Consider the following 21,783-nt stretch of genomic DNA (forward strand, 5'->3'; position numbering starts at 1 on the left):
AATACACATTACTAATTTACATTACACTAAACAAAAAGAAGCCTGATTATGCTGCTGCTGATGCATCTTTTGTAAAACTTTGGCAGTAAAATGTGTTCTGCAATTTCAAACAATCGCGTGGTTGTGAGTGAGTTGTGTGTGTGTGTGTGTGTGTGTGTGTGTGTGTGTGTGTGTGTGTGTGTGTGTGTGTGTGTGTGTGTTTCTGACCTTTGCCGGTGGACTCAGCTGTTTTGTTGCTGTGTTCCCTGCTTGCAGCTGAGTTGACATACATTGGCAGCGAACTCTTCCTCTCTGGTTCCTCCTGATGACAGAGCAGCACAGTCAGTGATATACTGTAGATTATGTGGCTGGAGATGTGTGGTGGTGTAACTGTTAACACATGGACGTCAAAACAGGATATACAATCATCCCATCCCAGTGCACCTTCATCTGAGCCATTTGGACTGTTGGAGAACCAAACCTAAACATCATGTCCGCTGTGTTAAAGGCATAGTTCCAATGTTTTGAAGTGGGGTTGTATGAGGTATTTATGTATATCACCTACAGTAGATGGTGGTCAGCACGCCCCTAGTTTAGAGAAACGAACATGCATGCTGACCACCATACACTGACTATAGATAAGTACCTCATATAACCCCACTTTAAATATTTGAACTATCCCTTTAAGCTCAAATAGGCTACAGTGCAGTTATGTCCCTTTGGTCTGATTGTGACAGAATAAAGCTAAACTGAATCGTAACCAAGTTGCCCCTTAGAGACCAATGCAACAAATACAAGCAATTCTTGTTGTTGGAAGTACATCTTTTGCTTCACACCCATGTTAGTGTGTTTTTGTGACTCCATGAGAGTCAGTTTTACGTTTTTATCAGAAACACTTTTTGCCATGTCACTTAGCAGGTTTCTTTTGGACATTTGTGTCCACATCATGACAAACATCAGCACACACAAACACACAGGCTTATTACCTTCCTGACAGAAACCTCATCGAGTGAGTTTTCTTTATAGATCTTCTGTTTCTGTTTGGCCACAGAGATCCAGCTGGGAGAATCAGATCCACCAGAAACACCACGAGCTGCAGCTGGGTCTGAATCAATAACACAGCAGAGACACTGTCACACCACGGGCTCAATCAGGAGCCATTTACTCTTTACTTTACAAATCTGACTTAGCCCAAGGTTTGGGCAATTACACATATGTGTGCATAAGAAAGCTGTAAGCATTGTGCACGTAGTTTGTGAAAATGAAGATGGTGTTTATGTGTGTGTACATACCTGTCATGCGCTTGTTTTTCCCTCCACTGTCTCCGTCTACATCTGGTTTCTTAGGGAGGGCGGGCTTGTTGCTGACTGGCTGACTTATGGAGGGCTTTACACTGATTGGCTGCGGGGAGTCAACTCTACAGCTGGTTGGCTGAGCTGGAGACTCGGTATGAGGCTGAAATAAGAGAAAATAAGATAATAAATGCAAAAATTCAATACAAAAACTTATTTTAAACCTGCATTAATTGATTTTCTTATGATTTTATAACCACTTGGGGGCAGCAGAAACAAACTACAAACACAACGCTAACACATTATCACCTTATTGTTGTTGTTTATTGTGTATTGTTTAGTTAAGTATCCCCATTAGAAGCACATGGGTGTGCCTCTAGTCTTCCTGGGGTCCTGAAATGTTGATAAGGCGAACATGTTAGCAAACATATTGCCTACTTACACGTCCAGGAGCAACATTAGTGTTTTATGACGTCTAACGTAAGTCTAATATTTATTATTCTTTTAGCTCCGTATTAGTTTTTGGGCCCTTAAACCATAACAACTAAAACGCTGTGTAGATCTGAGGGAAACTGCAACGTGTGGGGATAATTCTCAGTGGGTTCGTCACTACGAGCGCCACCTTTTACATACTATCGTCATTTGATCTATTGTTAAATATGACTTATAGCTCAAATTATGCCTTTCAATATCTTCGATGGATGAATTTGAATAACTTTCTGTTTTCCTGCATAATCTTTCAAAGTAGAACTTCAGATCTTTTGGCATTTTCACCAATGTGATGAAAAAAAGTAAATCAAAATAATCTAAGGTATCTTAAAATAATGAGAAACTTTCAAGTTATTATTTGGAGAAAGTGTGTCATTAATTAGTTGTACTAAATCATTATTTTTGAAATACTAAGTCATTATTTCGAAAAGGTTTCTCATTATATTGGTTTTCTTTTTCATCACAAGGTTAAGTTTTCATCTTGTGTTTCCATAGGTCCCTGCAGAAACTCTCAAACTGTGACATCTTCAATGTTTTGAAAGAAGGACTGTGTGTTGCTTAGGAAATGTTTCATGCTTGGATGGAAGAACAACTACCAACAGTAACAACACAAACAAGGGGATCACCTCTGTGTTTTCCTCGTCCGAGCTGAAGCGATGCAGAGCTGACGTCTTCCTCAGCCGGACTCCAAACGGATTGTCGGTGTTTCCCTCCACTACGACGGAGCTCCCTGGAGGTGGGAGGGTGGAAAGGTTGGTCTGTGGTTTAAATGTATTTTAACTCCAAGAACAAGTTCACCTCATGTGATTTAGAGCAGACTACTTTCAGTGCTTGGAAGACAAATAGTAAAGGAAATGATTCTTTAGGGCACGAGAAAGCCTTGGATGTTGAACCTGATGACAAGGAGAGGTTAGATGCCTTTCAATCTGCTTCTAAAATATGTATTTAATAGAGTCAGAGAGAGGCAGTACAGAATACAGGCTGACACTGATATAATGTAATTCATATGTATGTTAACTAATTTATGTACTTTTTCTTTAATTTGGCGACATCTGTTCTTTGCTTGGTTGTGTAAATAATTCCTGAAATATTGGATATATTTATTATTTTTTAAACACTTGCTGAGAAGTAAATAATATCTTGTCAAGTCAAGACAAATCAAGACAAGTCAAGAAAAAGACCAGACCAAGAACCCAAATATGAAATCTTCATGATCTACCTCTGAGCATGTTCCACGTCCTTACCTTCTGTGCTTGCAGTAGCTGAGGTTTGATGAATGGATGATGGAGACGGTGCGGTGGTGATCCCTGCATCCCACGCTCTACCCGGGCTCAACACCACTTCAACCTTTGCCAAACTCGCTGGCTCTGCTTTCCCTTTTGTAGTTGTAGCCTCCACACCTCCGGGTCCTGTGACGGCGGCCGGTGAAGAGGAGACACATGCGGGTGGGGAGGCGGGAGGGGTCGAGCTCTCGTCTGCGTCCCCGACAGAGAGCGACCTCTGCCAGGCGGGGGCGATGGTGAAGAGGGTTTTGCTGGACGGCCGGTTAACCTCTTCTTCCACGGAGGCAGGAGGCGTAGCTTCTCCCTCCGGGGCTGACTGTTTTTCTTCTTCTACCATTTCCACATTGTCAGCTGGTTCTTCTTCTTCTTCTTCTTCTTCTTCTTCTTCTTCTTCTTCTTCTTTCTTCTTCTTCTTCTTCTTCTTCTTCTTCTTCTGTGGATGCTGTATTTAGCTTTTCAGCATGACAGGACGTCTCACTTTCTATGGGCTGTTCAGCAGTTGGGGACTGTGGGAAGAAAGATGTTGCTTTCTCGGAGCTCGGAGAGAGTAGATTTATGTGGAGGGTGGTGGTGCCGGTCTTACTGGGAGAGCTGGTTCTACTCTCTTGTGACGGAGTCTCAGCATGCAACTCTAAAAGAGACAAAGAAGGCTTGGAGGCAACATTAGCTTGTTCTTGGGCTTCTTTTTCCACTTGCTTAATGTCTAAATGGGATGTTTCTTCACCTTCCTGCTGTAGATTTTGACCACTTTGATCTGCTTCACCGTCTTCCTCTTGTTCTGATTTTCTTTTATGGTCAATCTCTACACCTTCCTCCACCTTCTCTTCTCCATCTTCCCTCTCCTCTGCAAGATTGGAAGCTGCTTGACTCTCATGCACTGCAGCAAACACCTGATCACCCAGTTCTGTTTCATCATCATCTCCAGTCACAACATCTAAACCCTCATCTTCCTCCTGCAGTAGTACGGTAACTTCTTCATCCGCTGTGTCAGGAAACGTCTCCGTCATCTCTTCTGCATTGTCCCTCTCTTCTTCTATCGCTTCCTCTGCCTCCTCTACTCTCTCCTCTGCTTCCTTCACCTCCACCTCTTCCTCTTCCCTCTTCTCCCGTCCCTCCTCCTCCACCTCTGGCTCCTTCTCCAGCTCTATCGCCTCCTCCTCTCCCTCACTCTCTTCCTCTTCTCGTCCGTCCTCCTCTGCCTGGTTGACGGTGTTTCCTGTAGGCATATCATTTTGTTCCTCTGGTTTGACTTCCTCTACCTCTTTCTCTCCGTCCTCTTCTTGCTGGAAGATAAAGAACATAAGAAAAGTAGAGATTTAGGTGTTTTAACATCAGACGGATACAGTTAGAGACTAACTGGTGAACATAGTGGAGCATCAGCAGCTAAAGAAACAGATATTTCTCTCAGAAGTTGGTCGAGACCAAAAAACACAGCTAAAAAGAGAAATACTATTGGACTTACATTTGTTCAAAGGTTTTACCTGAAGGATAATCTTTCTAAGTTACTCTTAAGTGCAGTGCACAACTACCCCATGTTCTAAATAGGACTGAAAGCAATCATGTTTTCTTCCAGGTGAGTTTTAATGTCTCCATGCTAAACACAAGGCACATATGCATGGAATTAGGACTCACCTGGAAGAAAACATGAACACTTTTAGTCCTATTTAGAACATGGGGTAGTGGTGCACTTCAGCCTCTTGTGGCCAAAAGAAATATTACAACAACAAATATTTAGAAAAATGATCGAAAACAGTTTAGATCAGACTAAGAAAATAGTTCACCAGAATTTTATTTCCTCGCCTCTCGGGGCTTCTGTACCAAGACCGTTCAAACAACTGGATTGTTTTTAGATTTTACTACACGAGTACTTTGGCACCATGAAAACTTTTACAGTTCAGTAGTTAATAGGAACATTCTGCCTCTAAAAACCTTAAACCATTTTTTTGTCACCGTAAGCGCTGATGTGGTGTGAAAATATTAATTTTACTCTCGGGGGACATTTTTGTGAATGAAAGTGTATGATGTTTAGGATAAATTAAGCATCTAGCATGACGACCATCCTGTTTTATACAAAACAAAAGATAGTTCCACTGGTTTTTAGAGCTACTTGAATCACAATATTAAACATTAGTTATAGATACATACACCATGTTGTCTGAATTGTTCCACCACTTGCTCCTCTTCGTCTGCTGCTTCTCCTTCACTATCTTCAACTCTCTCATCTTCTTCAACATCTTCAAAAGAAGCAGTGCTCAGAGTGGAAACCTCTTCCCCTTCCTCTTCCTCTGTGTTCTGATGTGGCATGAGGGAGAGGGTAGGAGGAGCCTGATAGCCAACAGGCTCTTTCACCTCCTCTCCTTCTTCTATCTTGACATCTTCCCTTTCCTGTTCCTTCACCTCCTCCTTTATCTCCAGGACGACTCCTTCATTCGTCAGCGAGCAGGACGCGAGGGGAGTCTTCAGGGAGCTCAGCACTTCCTGTAAGAAGGAGCTCTCCTCCTCCAGGCTCTCATGGACTCCATCTTCTTCTCCACTCAATGCCAAGTCACTCTCAACCCACTTCTCCTCTGCTCCACAGGTGATGCCTGGAGGGTCCAGCAGGTACTCTCTCGGACCGGCAGGAGGCTCTGTCGTGGCTCTGGAAGCAGATATCAAGGGGTCAGATTGATAGAAGGAGAAAGTGAAAACAGACAGAAGAGAAAGCAAGAAGGAAATGATGTGTAATCACCCGGGACTGTCCAGAGAGGACGCTCTCCAGCTGGGCTGGGAGGAGGGCAGGGGCCGGGCGTCTGGGGCTTCCTCCTCTGAGAGACACAGCTCGGGAGGAGAGGAAGAGTCCGGGCCGTGAGAAACATCCTGTTCTGCTTTAGGCTCATCCTCCTCCCTCGCCACCTCGTCTCTCAGCAGGGAGTACGTCAGCTCCTCCTCCTCCTCCTCCTCCTCCTCCTCTTCGTCTTCTTCTTCTTCTTCTTCTTCCCTCTCCAGCTTTGGTTTCAGCTCATCACCACTTACAGCTGGACCACATACAGAAGTAAAGGTCTTAGAGGTCAACCTGACTTGATACAGTGGCAGCAAGTATATGGAAGTCTGTGGCTGCCAATGTTAAAATGAAATTATTTAACTAAATCAAAGATTCCTTATTTTATTTGTTTGTGCATGATGCATGACAAAGTCAAATGTTCATTATATAAATACAAATAATATGTTTAAGTGTAGTCCTAAGCATATTACTTTCATAATGATAAAGTAAACAAACTAATTAAACTTTACATTTTTAGTTTGATTCTTCTCCTGATTTGAGCTATTTTCTAATGAAACTGAACATTTTCATAATGGCAAATACTGTATCTCAAAGTAGACATTGTTTAATGAGGGCAATTACATTTTTTATATGTTTGGTTGCAAATTTAAAAAAGGAAAAACACATTTCAGATTACATTTCTTTGTCGTTATGGCGATGTTATGGTTGGGATTAAACTGGAAATGATTTGTCCTATGTATTATACATTTTGGAGTAATTTTGCATTGTCAATGATTTCATTTGCAAACACAAATGGAATATGGAATTTTATGAATTTATTTAGTTTTAATATTGGGCTGTGAAAGTCATCCAGCAGAGTCAATGATTTCAAGTAATAAAAAGTCGAGTAGAGTCGAGCAGAAAAAAAAGTTGTTCCGACCTTCTGCTGTCTTCTGTTGTTCTCGCTCCTCCAAAGCTTCGGTTATGGAGGCGTTCAGTGTCTCCTCCCCCACAGAGTCTCCCTCTGCCTTCATCTCCAGCCTCTGCAGGGACACATTAGAGATGACATCATCACTCACAGTTACGTTATGGTGACGTAGTGATCCAGTTAGACTGTCCTTTAACAAGAAAATGCAGGTTAAAGCCGCTAAATCTGCTGAAGTGCCACCAAGCAGAACACTGGCTCTATGGCTGACCCCATCATGTGACAGCATTAGCATTTATAACTAGCATGTTATGATTGGCTGAACTGTTTCCGTCAGTCAATGCTTCAACTTCCTTAAAAAGAAGTTAAATAAAGTAAAAAGCTATTGTTAGGCTATAAACAAGCTACATCCCGGACACTAAGTAGATGAGCTTCAGCGTGTTCTGAGTGATGATGTTCAATGTCCTCGACAACCTCTGTATTCTCAGTTAGCCACTTGTTAGAAACCGCCCACTCCAGTGGGGTATTTACTGACGTATTTTATGTCGTAGAACAAAAAGAAGACGACGAAACCGGAAATGAAATCGGGTTTTTACGACTTGCTCTATGAACCAAGAAACATGAGCAGTCAGGTGATCATACAAGTTTACAAATGAAAGTGTATTAGAGTGTCAGAGTGTTTGTGCTCATGTTAGTGTGTTTGTATGCGTCTCAATGTCTTACAGCGACATGTTTCCTCCTGTTGCAGGCTTTGTGTCTCAGGCCCAGCTTGTGTTTGGCAGCAGAGTTATCCAGACAGCCGAAGGGACTGGCCGGCTGACTGAAGTCCCCCGGGACCACCAGAGGGCTCACCGCTCTGCTGGAGGCAGCACAGGACAGCTGGGAAGAGAAGGAGACAGAGTTTCACTAAAAACTTATTAACAACAGGGGAAATACTCCTGAGAACATGGGTAAAGTCGATTGTGAAAAAAGGAGGGGTTTCCCTTAAATGATGAGATAAGGAAACAAGAGGGAAACGAGTGAGAACAGAGACCAGAGAGAGAGAGAGAGAGAGAGAGAGAGAGAGAGATAGAGAGAGACACCAGGAGAGAGAGAGAGAGAGAGAGATACAAGAGAGAGAGAGAGAGACAAGAGGAGAGAGAGGATACCAAGAGTAGATTGCTAGAGAGCCAAAGAAGGACAAGAGAGAGAAGAGAGAGTCAAAGAGAGACAAAGAGAGAGAGAGAAGGAGAGAGAGAGAGAGAGAGAGAACAACAGATAAAGAGAAAGTAGAAAGAGAGAGACATAGAGGAGAACAGAGAGACAGAGAGACAGACAGACAGACAGACAGAGGACAGACAGACAGGACAGACAGAGCAGACAGACAGACACGACAGAGAGACAGACAGAGAGACAACAGACAAACAGACAGACAGAGAGACAGACAGACAGAGAGACAGAGAGAGACAGACAGACAGACAGACAGAGAGACAGAGAGAGACAGACAGACAGACAGACAGAGAGAGACAGACAGACAGAGAGACAGAGAGACAGACAGACAGACAGACAGACAGACAGACAGACAGAGAGACAGAGAGAGACAGACAGACAGACAGACAGAGAGAGACAGACAGACAGAGAGACAGAGAGACAGACAGACAGACAGACAGACAGACAGACAGACAGAGGAGAGAGAGACAGACAGACAGAGAGACAGAGAGAGACAGACAGACTGTATAAATATTAGCCGTCTTATCTGCAGGACCAACCCTTACTCTGACATCACTGGAGAAGTATCCCTCTCGATAATAATTCCATAATACAATAACAAATACATAATAATAATAATAATAATAATAATAATAATAATAATAATAAAGCAGTACAGTGGCAGTTTCAGTTGAAACAATTCTGTGTTTGTTCCATTAGATTTATCCATGATAAATAAAAATAAATAAATAAGAGCAGACATAAAGTTTCCTTCCCCATTGGCAAAATACATTTGTTGATGCTTTGAGCACTACTCCTTGCTCCATTGTAGAAGTGAGAGAGAAGAGAGAGAAGAGAGAGAAGAGAGAGAAGTGAGAGAGAAGAGAGAGAAGAGAGAGAAGTGAGAGAGAAGAGAGAGAAGAGAGGGAGAAGAGAGAGAAGAGAGAGGCCGGTTGAGGCAGAATGTAAACGCTATAACTACAAGCAGACACGCTGACTGCCAGAGAAACCTTTGGAATGGACACATGGACACACACACACACACACACACACACACACACACACACACACACACACACACACACACACACACACACACACACACACACACACACACACACACACACACACACACACACACACACACACACACACACACACACCCCGAGGTCCATCTTCAAGCATCACACACAAAGCACATGACAGCGAATTACTGTGCGACAGATACAGTATGCTTTGTGTTTGTGATATTACTGTAAGAATCAGAGATGCTGGAGATCCTCAGATGGGAATGCAAAACTTTAAATTACACCATTCAAATCAACGCCAAATATTGAATGATAGATCAAAAGAAAAATCCATTTGAGTTTCAGTCCCATGAGAAGAAAAGTTGAACTAAAGTTGTGTTTGAAGGGCTGCTTCTTTCTGTTACTCCACTTCAGTTGCCTCTTTACACATCCAGCAGGCACGTAGCAACATCAGTTTCAAACATTCATTTGTTGTGTTTGTGGCAACTTGAAAAATCCAAGACCAATATCCACTCTCCTTTTAGTTCGGTTTAGTCACTCCTGAAGGAAATATCTGGCTTTTTAGCAGCTAAATCAGACTGTCCTCTGGCTTATTACGACCCATAACATTTAATGTTAGGCGGCAACTTCTAGTGGCTCTAGTAATTATGATGGGAGCAAAGGAGGAAGTCAGGCGACGTAGTACAAAGAGCAACAAAGTCCGCGTAGGAGTTTGAGGTAGATGGACGGCTCAAACAAACAGGGCTTCCCAGGAGGCCGCTGTTCGTGTCTCGTGTAAAACCAGAAGTCCATGTTGACTTATTTTAACTTACTTGCGTAACGCACATAACTTACGTCATATACATAACATACTAAACTTACGTACGTAGACTAAGTTATGTAATAATTCTTATTTTCTAAACCTAACCAAGTAGTAATGTTTCAATTTACAACGTTAACCCCATGTGTCTGTTGCTGCTACACTCCAGTATATATATATATATCATTTTGGGATTCATAGGCAAACAACATATATTGTTGTTAAGTTATGAGGACGTGTTGAGAAATATTGATAAGAGTTGAAAGTTTCTCCTTTTATCTTGAATATTTCAATCTCTAAGCCACAAACGGAAGGACCATCTAAACTACACGTGAACAAATGAAAAGGCCTGCCCTCTTTCTATTTACAGTAAATATGAAGACCAAAGTGTTCTTGGGCTGATAGACATGTTCTCTAGCTTAAAATAGTTAGCCCTGCAATGAAATCCAAGTTTACTTTTCAGAACAATATCTATAAAACCTAAAAAGAAAAACATTCTGTGCCTCCATGAAGTCTGTTGTGACTTCCCAGTGAGTGGAAAAGCTCCAGAAAGTGCGACTGCAATTCATGAGTCACTGGAGTCCTCTTGGACCACATTCCTGTGTCTGGAATGCACTTTTAAAAAGGGATATTTTCAGGTTCTTGAGTCTTTGTAGCGGCTCATTGTGGTTCTTTTCTTCGGGTAAATGACTGGCCAAAAACCCGCCTGAAATTGCTAAAATGGCACTATCATTAAATGCTCATTTGTCATACTTTGCTGACTGTGCTTTTTGCCCACATTATAGCCAGCGAGGCTGAATAGATAGTTGAGGTTTTTTAGGACATTTGTCATATCACTGTCTATTTTCTATATGAAAAGTACTTATTGCAGTAAATCCTTTTAACAGACAGTAGGGAGCGTATGGGACTTTCAAGTCACATGGGCTGAACCACAAACACTAATATAGTAGGTCAGCAGACAACAATTAGAGGATAGAGAGGGAGAAAGAGGAAGACAGTAAGAACGAATTAAGAGACTGATAAAAGTGGGGAGAGGGGAAATATGTCAATTTTCTTGAAGGGGCCTTTTATTTAGACGGGTTTCAGTGATTAGATTGGATCATGAGATGCTTTTACCATCTTACATAAGGAGTAATGTCACAGTTACACAGCCTGAAGGTTCCTCTATATGAGGTTTCTTTATAAAGCACATATCTTACCATGAGATGACATGAATGGTGACGGGAGGATTCACTCACCATGCTACATGAAGGCTATTTGTTTTTTTACAATAGTGCCACGTTTTGGAGTTTAGAAGTGGTTGTTACTGAGGGCAGTGATGTAGAGTTGCAATGTGAAGTTATATTCTCAGTATATTTGTCATTTGTAGAACATATTAAATTCTTCATGACAGTAACTTCTATTTTGATTTCATGGGAACTTTAGAGTGGAAATCACAGTCTCTACTTTATGTAAAAAAGTTGTATAAAATCTCTTGTGTCTCCAGAGGGAGCTGTGTAAAGTCTGATAAAGTGGTTCAAGTGTCACATAAGTCAGCGTCTGTTGGGTATGAAGTTTGAAAATGACAATGTTCAACAATGTTGAAGGAGTGCAAAGCTAAATTGGTGGAGTGTTTGTTTACCTGGTCATCGTCACTGTCTACTCCCTGCAGACTGATGTGGCTGTTGCTCTGAGCCTGATTCTGAGATGCAGAGAGAACAACAGTGTTAGCAGGGTCATGTGCTAATAACGTTCAGGTGGACTACAGAGTGGGGCATTTCTCAACAATAAGTGCTACCATGACTGTGTGAAGTGTGGTGTATTCAGGTGGACTACAGGGCAGGCCGTCGTCCTCAGACACGGTTCCAGCATCGTCCGTTCTCTTCACACACATGAGGGACGGAGGAGAGCCAAGTCTGATGGCCTGCTTCAGCTGGAGCTGCAGCAACATAAGAAGGTCATTTGTGTTTGTATGTGTGTGTCACCTACTGACCAAAACACCTGAATAAGAATCAAAAGTGTGGCCGCAGTTGTAGACATTAAAGCAGGAAGTAAAAGTGTTTTCCAGGTTTTGTGTGTGTGCGGGTACTCAGATGGAGAAGAGCCAAATCTGACAGCCCGTTTAATCAACTACAGCTTTATAAAAGGTAACAAAGGTGTGTTTGACTGTGCATTTTTGTGTTTACAAAGTTTCACTGCTTTTACGGTCCAAAAATTCCCACTAATAGAGTATGATTAACAGAGAACGACTTTGAGGACAGTCAGCTGGCACTCAACAGAGAAAGTGTTTATTCTGTGTGTGTGTGTGTGTGTGTGTGTGTGTGTGTGTGTGTGTGTGTGTGTGTGTGTGTGTGTGTGTGTGTGTGTGTGTGTGTGTGTGTGTGTGTGTGTGTGTGTGGTCAGTATCACAGAAACTCAGACTAACAGACTTGTTATCTGCCGGTTATGTGTTTCCCTGTAACAGTCGCTCAAGGACTGCGGTGCAAAGCAAACACTGGACAGCTTTTCTTTAGCCGAGCTGGAGACTGGCACACACACCAAAACATAGACAGAAAGACACGGACCGCTGCCGTTGTCAATGTTAATATTTAAATATTGTTACAGTAACCAAAAATACCAAAAAATATACCAAAAAATAGCAAACAAGCTAACGTTTTGAAACGATAGAGGTAGCATTTCCTGTTTTCCTTTTACAACTGTGTGAATTTAACTGTGTCACCTAAAAATGACGTTTCCATACAGAAAATGCATTCTCAATTATGTTTATGTCTCAAATTACTTGTAGGTAAGATCATGGTTTGGGTTAAAATAAGTACTTTTGTTCAAATATGTCAACGTAGACTTTTGGTTGCACACGGGACACGAACAGCAGTTTGGGCTCATGACCTCCAATGTATGACCTGGGATATCTACAAACTAACACCAACATTATCTAAAGTGAGTGACCTCATGTTAGACACACTTTACAGTGTTGCACTGTGCATTATGTGCTAATAACATATTGATCACTACATAGTGTGTTTATATTTGGATCATTCTGCTTATCAGCTCAGAGGAAGGATTAAGGTCCGGAAAACACTAAAGTCAGTTTATGCAAATCAATGTATTCACTTCACTTATTTCTCTCTAATCTACATGTGCAGTTAGTGAAACTGTTTTATAAATGATTATTATCACCTGTGTGGTTGCTCTCTCATCTGCAAACGGACCCAAACTAAACACTTGTTACAGCTACAGGAGAAAGTTTTCCTTTTTAGCAAATCCCCTTAAGATGTTTAATTCTCACTCCCCTGTAGGTGGCTTAGTGGAGCAGTTTAGCTGGAGGTCAGTCCGTCTGTCTGGGTCTCACGTCTTCCCGTTTTAGCCCATTGTTGTGACAGACATTTGTTCCGACTGCCTGCTTTTCTTTTCATCATTCACTTCTTCATTTTGCTTTGACAAATGCTTCAGTTTTAACCTCCCTTTGTGATACACATCAGCACTGCCCGTCTGACTAAATATACAGCAGATCAGCTGGTACTGCTCTGTCTGTCTTCATCAACTCCTTAACTGACGAATACTGTTTCTGACAGCTCAGCACAGGGTCATTGACACTTTATTTGTCTATTATTCCTTATTAACCTTCATCCATTTCTCTCTTCTCTTGCTTGTCTCCACAGGCAGTCGGAGGTCAGGGTCACTAGGGTCACTGTCCTTCTCCAGAAAGAGACTAATACTTGTTGAGGCAGGAGCTCAAAGATCAAGTAGGTTATTTGTGCGTTTGTACCTGTAATGATTTCACTTTCCCGTGAATATTGTCCTGAGATGTCCCCAGAGCCTCGTTGGCCTCCGACGAGTCCGAAACGAAGACAGAGTCATGGGACAGAGCCTTGCTGCCCAGGCTGACCTTTGACCTTTGGGAAACAGGAATATGAAGATGTAAACAAAGCAGAAAGTGATGTTGAAGATGTTGAAGACAACATGAAGAGAACTGGATGTTGGGAGGCCTCGATGGGTCAGTGGTTGAAAACAAATAATATTTGATAAGTTAACCCCACTACTGTAAATTCTCTTCTCTGTTCTTGTTTGTTGTCCAAATACATTGTGCCATGTCCCCTAATACACTATGAGGAGGAACACAGAAAGGCTTCAATAAAATTGGAGCAGATATATCCTGTGACACCGAGGAAAAGTTAAGAGTAGACGAGGCAGGAAGTGACACAGCTTAGGAAAACAAAGGAAATCAGGAGTGTCCACAGGAAGACACATTCCACTATTTGTTACGAAAACAGGAAGCCACGTGCCTAAACTGAGGAAGAACAGGAGATGGATGTTAAAACATGATCTTCCTTTCTTAAATGATCTCTGTTCTTTTCACACAAGAGGAGATATTTATCTAAATGAACAGAGGAACTCCAACAAATTGGTTAGAAACATCATACTGGGCTGCAGGGAAATTAAACATCTCAATTGGTATGTATTATCAGCGGCTATGTTTTGTTGGTGAACCCTTTAAAAATGCTCGTGGTGTACAATAAGTGGAGGCTGAATAACATACTGGAAGGTTTAGGGTTATCTGATATTGCCAGAACTGGATTCATATTTCATTGGGGTGGGTCAACTCATCTTGAGGTTCTGCCAACCCACCAAAAACAATTCAATTAGATTTTGGTTTCCGTGCACTAAGTGGACTCAATGCCTTTTAGAGGCTTTTCTAACCTGACACAAATGCAAGCACTTTTGAAGATTTTGGGTCAAAATGTGCTGTACGGTATAAAGTACTGCAGTGGAAGTAACTGGAGGAGTCAGATTAACCTCATTTAGAGGGAATGTGAGGCGGACAGTTCAAAGTCAACCCGTAATGTTTAGATGAGGCATTCTGTAAACTACGGAAACCCTGAGAGGCAAGTGAGAATTTATTTCTCTGGTTGACAGAACTGGTGAAAGAAGATATGTTTTGCCAGGATCATTTTTCCAAGTTCCTTAATATTTCTTTTACAGATGACAAAAAAAAAAGACTTAGAAAGGTCCTCTGATCTGTGGTAACATAAGCTTTCCAGCTCATCCAAAGTGCATTTACTGAGCTGTTCTGCTTTTTGAGATGCAAAATATGGCACTTCACACCATTAACCAAACGTTCCCTAAATAAAAGACAGAGAAGTATTTGAATCTCACAGGCACTTGGCATGTGTATGTAACTGTGTCGACGTTTCAATAAAAGTGTTGCAGTCACAGTTTGTGATTATGTGTCTGATCTTACCCAGAGCCCTTATCCTTCTCTGATCGAGTGAGCGTGTTATTTTCGGATGTGTTGCCGACATTGTCTGTTGATTGGCTGGCTTTAAGTCCCGCGTCTGCTCCTGCAGCTGGCGGCTCCTTTCTCTTCTTCCTCGCAAAGAATTTTTTAAACGTCTGAAACTTGGACTTCTTTTTTCCTGTGAAGACAAATAAGAAAATAGAAAGAGTTAAAGAAACGGATTTAACCCCCCCTTACAGATACTGTACCTTCTTCTGACAGCACTACAGTGAATCTTTACAACTCACTGCACAGCCGAATGTTAACGAGACCATTACACACACGGCATCTTTACACACTGCCCTCATATGAACTCTAGTTTGAGCAATTACCTCCGTGTTGGCTGTAAAGGCCCAGGTGGGCATCCCTGGAGAAACCACACACTAAGTCTGATGTTTACACATACACACACACACACAAGCTTGTAAACCCCCCCAGTGAGTCCACCTCCATTAGCACCGCAGTGGAAAAACTCAACAGCTCTTTTATAAATCCTTAAATTGCTACAAAGTGCTTTCACTGCTTTCAGTCAGCGAGGCGCTCGTCCAGAACCTGAAATGCTGCCTCAACATCGTTCCAATCAGATAGTCAGTAGAAAGAAAAAGTTTGTGCCCTTATTCTTGTGTTTTAATAACAAAACCAAGGTTACGTTCAGACCAACTTTTGCTCTGCATGTCAAAACGCAGCCTCCTTGTCTATTTGAATGAGACCAGTCCGGAGGCTTCTGCAAAAACTCCTGCAGTAACTCTACATCATCTGGCAAGACACTGCCAGTGGCAAATCACAAACATGCAAGCACACATCCCTGGTAGATTACTTTGTACCAAGAATGCAGTATTTCTACCGGTTACCAAACCACTGTGTAGTGTTATGGCGTCTTCGACGTCATGGATCTGTACCTGCAATTTCGATACCGCAGCGGACAGAGAATATCTGGGCCAAGACTTCCTCTTCCGTGCTTCGGTCAATTGTTACAGTCCGATTAGCAACTTAAGACTTGAGAGAGTTGAGAGACGACGTCTTAATAAAAAGCTAAACATTGCAAAACAAAAGCCAGTGACACTCATCACACACCGACACATCCTCATTGTTACAATTTTAACTAATCTCCAGTGGAGAAAGTATCATGGATATATTAAGCCCCGCAGAGGGAAACATAGGAAAAAAGATCTGCGAACAAAGGAGCCGGGGGGGAAAGAACTGAGATCTAACGACTTTGAGTATTGCTCAACCCCGGGCCACAGAAATACTTTAGGAGAGACTTAAAAAAAGACACATTCTTTTCATACATGCTGTGTAATTTCTGTCTCCCTGCGGGGAATCCTTGAGCATTCCTTCCCTTCTCTAAAAATACACCTTCTGGTTGGAACTAAATCACACTGAAAAATGTCTGAAATCTCAATTTAAGATTTCCAGGTCATTTGCTAAAGAACACAAAATGATTGAGCATATTTATTGTCACGTTATAGATGTTACATTCTGTATCATACGTACATATACGAGCAGCTTGCTTTCTTTTCTTTCGAGATTGTGTGTGCTATCTGATACATTTTATACGAAACATCAAAAAACATCACCAACATTAGGAACATAATGAAATTGCAGCCACAGACTGTCTGCATGGAGGGCTACATATAGCACCTGCTACACTCTTTTGAGGTGCCATTAAACCACATGAAGAAGATAGTGTCATTTTATTCCATTTTCTGTGAAGAAATTTTGGCTGCAAATTTTCCTCTCTTTTCCAGACCTTAAAGTGAACTGCTATATGCATTTGGAGAGCTTCTAATCAGCTTTTGATGAAGCTTCAGAGGCCTTCCTGCACTGCCAAGATGAAAAACCAAGAGGAAAAACCAGCCACCGGGGCCATTTATTGTGCTATTTTAAGCACAATACCACTATTAAGTTAAAGGTCTGCTCTCAGAGAGTTGAAAAAGGCCACCGCTTCAATGGAAGGTCAGTGCAGCTCTGTGGTCATTGTAGGTCTAAGATCAAGTTATTCACAATTTACATTCTCTCAGTAACAATGTGATTACACACTCGTATCAAAAATAACATCATCAGGGGGGTACTGACCTCCCCTTATTCAATGAGAAGATGGTGACCTTTGAGGCAAACAATGTCACGGACAGAGTGAGAAAGAGGAGAAGGAACCTACAACATCTCTACATTGTTTTTGGGTCAGGACACTCACTGTGGCAGTATTTGTTTGTATGATCTGCTTGCCTAATAGTGCAGATTCTAAGAGCAACTTAGTTATTTTTCCCCTAAAAGAGGAGGTAATGAGAAGATGAGGGGTCTGCAATGTATTCTTATGCGTAACTAAAGGGAACACGTTGATTATTATTATTATTTAAAAAATGTTTTAAGTGAAAGTAAGAAAAGGACCTGTAACTTGTTTAGGAGAAGATGTTATTTAATAGTCAATGTTTATTGTGAACATACAACAAAGGCTACAAAATGTTTGCGTATGCTGTCAAATGTAGTTCTTAGAAAGAAAGAAAATTTGAATCGGTGCATCTCTAGTATCAATAGTATTATATAAATAAATAAGATATTGCTTGGTCCAACAACACAGGCCAACTGAATATTACTAATGTTAATGCAATTCCTCATTAGGTCAAAACATCACTAATATTATATATACTGATGTATTAACAAAAATGAATTCAAACTTCAGTGTGACTACTAACCAATACCGACAGATGTTATAAACTTTAACTCAGATCTTTGCTTATTTACAGTATGAATGGGGTAGGCCTACATTTGTATCATTTCTATTTACAGACTCCAACCCTCTCAAACTGCAGCTCCCATTAAAACAAATTCAACTGGGCGCCAATCAGAGATAAGCTGCTGGCCTCGCACCATCACTGGGTTGACACCAACAGACTGAGACGGACATGACTGGCAGACTCCATGATCTGTGGAGGCACGCCTGACGTCCAGCGCTCTCGTGGGAGTCAAATAGAAGTCAGTCACCAAAGTGCAAATGGTCTGTTTCCCGCAATAATAGATTTTCACTAAAACGTCAGAATTAAACTCAGGCATCAACGACTGTTTCCACTTAGTTGGCCTGTTCAATAATCCCAAAAGCACGTCAGCTAAAATTCCTGCTGTGGCTTCACCCACACACATCTCTCTGACCTCCCAATGCACTTCTTCATGTGCCCATTATATCAGCAGCATGTGTGCTCTCCATCTGTATCGACAGTGTGCATCTGGGTTGTGTGGGTGCGTGTGTGTGTGTGTGTGTGTATGTGTGCGTGCGTGCGTGCGTGTGTGTGTGTGAGAAAGAGATGATGATAGCTTTCTCTATTCCTTCATTTCCTGCCAACAGCAGCGAGGAGATCTAGATTGTTAAAGCTGGCCTGATCTTCTCTGCTGTGTCTGTGTACATAATCTCATCGCTGATATGATTTAGACTTCCATACAGGACTCGTACCCACCATTCTGACAATAATACAGTTTGTTAGGCAGCAGTTCCTGAGAAACTATTTTGACCTCATAGCACATGCAGAGTTTTAGATGTTTACATAAAAATCTAAGAAGAAACAGCTGATAATTGGGTATCCCGAATTTTGAAATTCAAACACTACAAATATTCATTTTTGTTAATGAACTCAGTTAACCGTTTAATTTCACAACATGAATAATCAACAAACTTTTGGAACGAATTTCTCACTGAAATCCCATGGAAACCTTTTAACTGAACATTGAAAGTTACCTGAGCACTCCTCCACGACCTCAGCAGGCTCCTGATTGGCCATCACATCTGGAGGTCCGGATGCCATGGCAGTGTTGTCACTGCTGCGAGACAGAGAGAGAGACTGATGAGCACTTCCTCAATAATTGAATGATAACATGACTAATTAGATTGATTTATACTGTTTGCACAATACAGCAGTACGTGAATGATACATTCTAAAGGTGATGGAGGATGCTCATGCTGCCCTGACAACAATGCATACAACCAATTTTATTTAGGAAACCAAAAAGCATGAATTAAATAATCTGTGCAATTATTACATTTGTTAGGGTTGACGTGCCAACTACTAAAGTGAAAACATTAAATGGAAACAGATAAACAATGAGAAATGTTGTCTTCATGTTTCTCCTCTGGCACGCTATGATACATCCAACAAAACGTCTCCTACCGAGTTAAAAAAACTAAAAATTAAATAAACCATAAAAAAGGGAACAAACCGAGAGGGAAATTACTTTAGACAAGTTCAGTAGTGTTTCCCACTCCAATACACCTGCCGGGCTTCATAATTGTGTGGCTGTATTTATCGTAATCTGCCTCTATCTTCTTATATCACTCATATTCCAGCCTGACCACTTGCAATGTGATCTGGCTCGCTGGATTACAACGTGTCTAAAGTCCCGTTTTGGACTGCCAGTAAAAGTGGGTTGGCATGGGCAGGTGGCAAAATCTAATATCACACACAAGACTGCACAGACAGGGCAAGTTCATTTGAAGGGTCATATAGTCGCCTGAAACAAGCCTGTCAAACTCCCAAATGCATCAACATTGATCTATTTCTTCACTCCTTAAAAGTTGGACATGTGTCCTAAAATGTTGGGACAAAATTCAATTTGATATTTGAATTTAAATTGTTATGTTGCACTACTGTCTGATCTAAATCCAATCTCAAATCTAATCCTTTACTTCAATCCAAACAGTCTCAAAGCAGGCATCTCGGCTATGTTTTTCAGTGCTCTGCCTTGTCTTGGCACCAGCAGATGCCCAGCAACCCCCAACACAAACTCAAACAGACATGCAATCATTTTGCAAACTGACATTATTGTTCAGATAGTGCAGCAGCATGGAGGTCATTCGGCTGCTAAGTGAATCTTTACTGTACGAGACAACAAGAGGTTTGTATCGGATACATTTCAAAATTATAATAAGTAATCAAAATGGCAAACTCCCAGCTTTCTGAGTGTATTTTCGAGGACTGTTGATGAGCCTCGTCCAGCAGACAGGAAGTTAGAGGCCGTGTGATAGTTCAGCTCCAGCATGTTGAACCAGTTAGCTGCTCTCTCATATTCGAGACCTTTCCACTTCGTTAGTTAACTGTAAGCCAATGCGGATGAGATTTTCTTAAAGTACTATGAATGAAATTATGAAGATGTGTTTTCAGACAAAACGTGAAGCGGATTTTTCGTAAAGCGCAATTACATTCAACGGCAATGTAGAGACACGAATAGACGCGAGTTTGCTCAAGGCGATGCAAAGTTGTTTCGGCACGAGTTGAAATGTTTCAACTTGAACGAAAGATTTGCGTGATGTCTATCACCTTGAGATTCTCCCGACATCATAGAGAATCAGAAATGGAGGACAAAGTGGCGTCGTCTATGAGAGGACTCCTCAGGCGCTCCATCATGACATATTCACACGAGTAACGCAAGGAGACAATCCGCTTGCTGTTTGGTCTGACCCATCTACAAGATATCTGAGCAAACTGCTGATGAAGACCATGTGATATGAATGACAGCTCCAGGAAAGGCCACAGTGAGCTTGGATCATTGGCACAACACTAAAATATGTTTAAATATGGTGGAGAAAATATTGTCATTTCTTCAATTCCTTTGCAGAGAGTTTACAAGACAGCCATGTTTTCCACGTTAGCTGTTAGAGAAGAGGCTCTTTCTCTCTATTAAGGAAGCGGCTGGAGAGCTTCTTGTCAACTGTGTTTACAGTGAGTTTGTGTTATAGAAACACATGGAACATTCCAGAGAGTTTGTTGACGTGCTGAGGGGCTTTCGTCACTATTACCATTACATAACCATTGGCTATGATCTTCATCTTAACACTTGTCACAAGAATCCTCATCATTGCCACATAAACCTTCCTCATCATCTACAGCAGAGAGAAACAACTGAATTAAACCGTAAACATGATATCAATTCTTAAATAAACCATAAACTGTGTTATTTATGTTATTTTGACATTTGCATTATTGCATCACATAAACAAAGTCACATGCTGATGCTGTTGCTGCTGCTGTTATGAGCTGATAGTGCTGTACTGATCCATTTCCTGTCTGATGCCACAGGAAGACACTACAGCCAAAAGTTCACACCCCACACACGCGCACACACGCGCACGCACCACACGCACACACACACACACACACACACACACACACACACACACACACACACACACACACACACACACACACCTTAATAACATCTCTAAGAAACAGATACTGAGACACAGAAACAAACACAGATAAACCATGACATTCATATAGTATGTTGTCTATGATATGAACTCAGGAAACAATGAAGTGCCAAGGAGAGGGAAACTAAACACCTAATAACACCAACACTGGACCACATGTTCTATCAACGGGTACAAAAACTGAACATACCACAAAAGTAAAAGTATTGACATTTTCAGATGAACTCTAACATTCGGGACCTACAATATGAAACCTGTAGCCTGTACGAGTTTATAATATTGTTGAACATTTGCAGAGATGTTTTTCCATGAAATACTGTACAATATATTTAAAAAACCTTTCTAAATGTCATAAGATCCCATGAATTATCACTGGAATTATTACAGTTTATACATATACTACAGCTACTGTAAAGGAGTTCAATTATGGAAAATAGTCTTATTCTTGTTTTGGGTGAGAGTTAGATGAGAAGATTAAAACCTTCTTCTGTCTGTGCGGTAAGTAAGGAGCTGAAGCTAGGAGGCGATTAGCTTAAGTTAGCATAAAGATTGCTAGCACGGGGAAACAGCCAGCCTGGCTCCCTCCAAAGTTAAAAGGTTTGTTATTTCCATA

General features: G+C 41.4%; 1 protein-coding gene across 1 annotated transcript in view; it reads right to left on the reverse strand.

Annotated features, from left to right (window-relative positions):
* LOC115014416 (uncharacterized protein KIAA1211-like) overlaps positions 1 to 21,783 on the reverse strand; it is a 43,482-nt gene that overhangs the window by 3,994 nt on the left and 17,705 nt on the right. Inside the window, 15 exon segments of the mRNA XM_029441237.1 lie at positions 208 to 301; positions 966 to 1,084; positions 1,272 to 1,434; positions 2,387 to 2,490; positions 3,005 to 3,443; positions 3,445 to 4,326; positions 5,189 to 5,681; positions 5,772 to 6,057; positions 6,724 to 6,826; positions 7,432 to 7,587; positions 11,345 to 11,404; positions 11,501 to 11,641; positions 13,469 to 13,595; positions 14,942 to 15,116; positions 18,705 to 18,787. Of these exon segments, the coding sequence (XP_029297097.1) occupies positions 208 to 301; positions 966 to 1,084; positions 1,272 to 1,434; positions 2,387 to 2,490; positions 3,005 to 3,443; positions 3,445 to 4,326; positions 5,189 to 5,681; positions 5,772 to 6,057; positions 6,724 to 6,826; positions 7,432 to 7,587; positions 11,345 to 11,404; positions 11,501 to 11,641; positions 13,469 to 13,595; positions 14,942 to 15,116; positions 18,705 to 18,787 (3,425 nt within the window).

Source organism: Cottoperca gobio, chromosome 10, assembly GCF_900634415.1.
Source record: "Cottoperca gobio chromosome 10, fCotGob3.1, whole genome shotgun sequence".
NCBI lineage: Eukaryota > Metazoa > Chordata > Actinopteri > Perciformes > Bovichtidae > Cottoperca > Cottoperca gobio.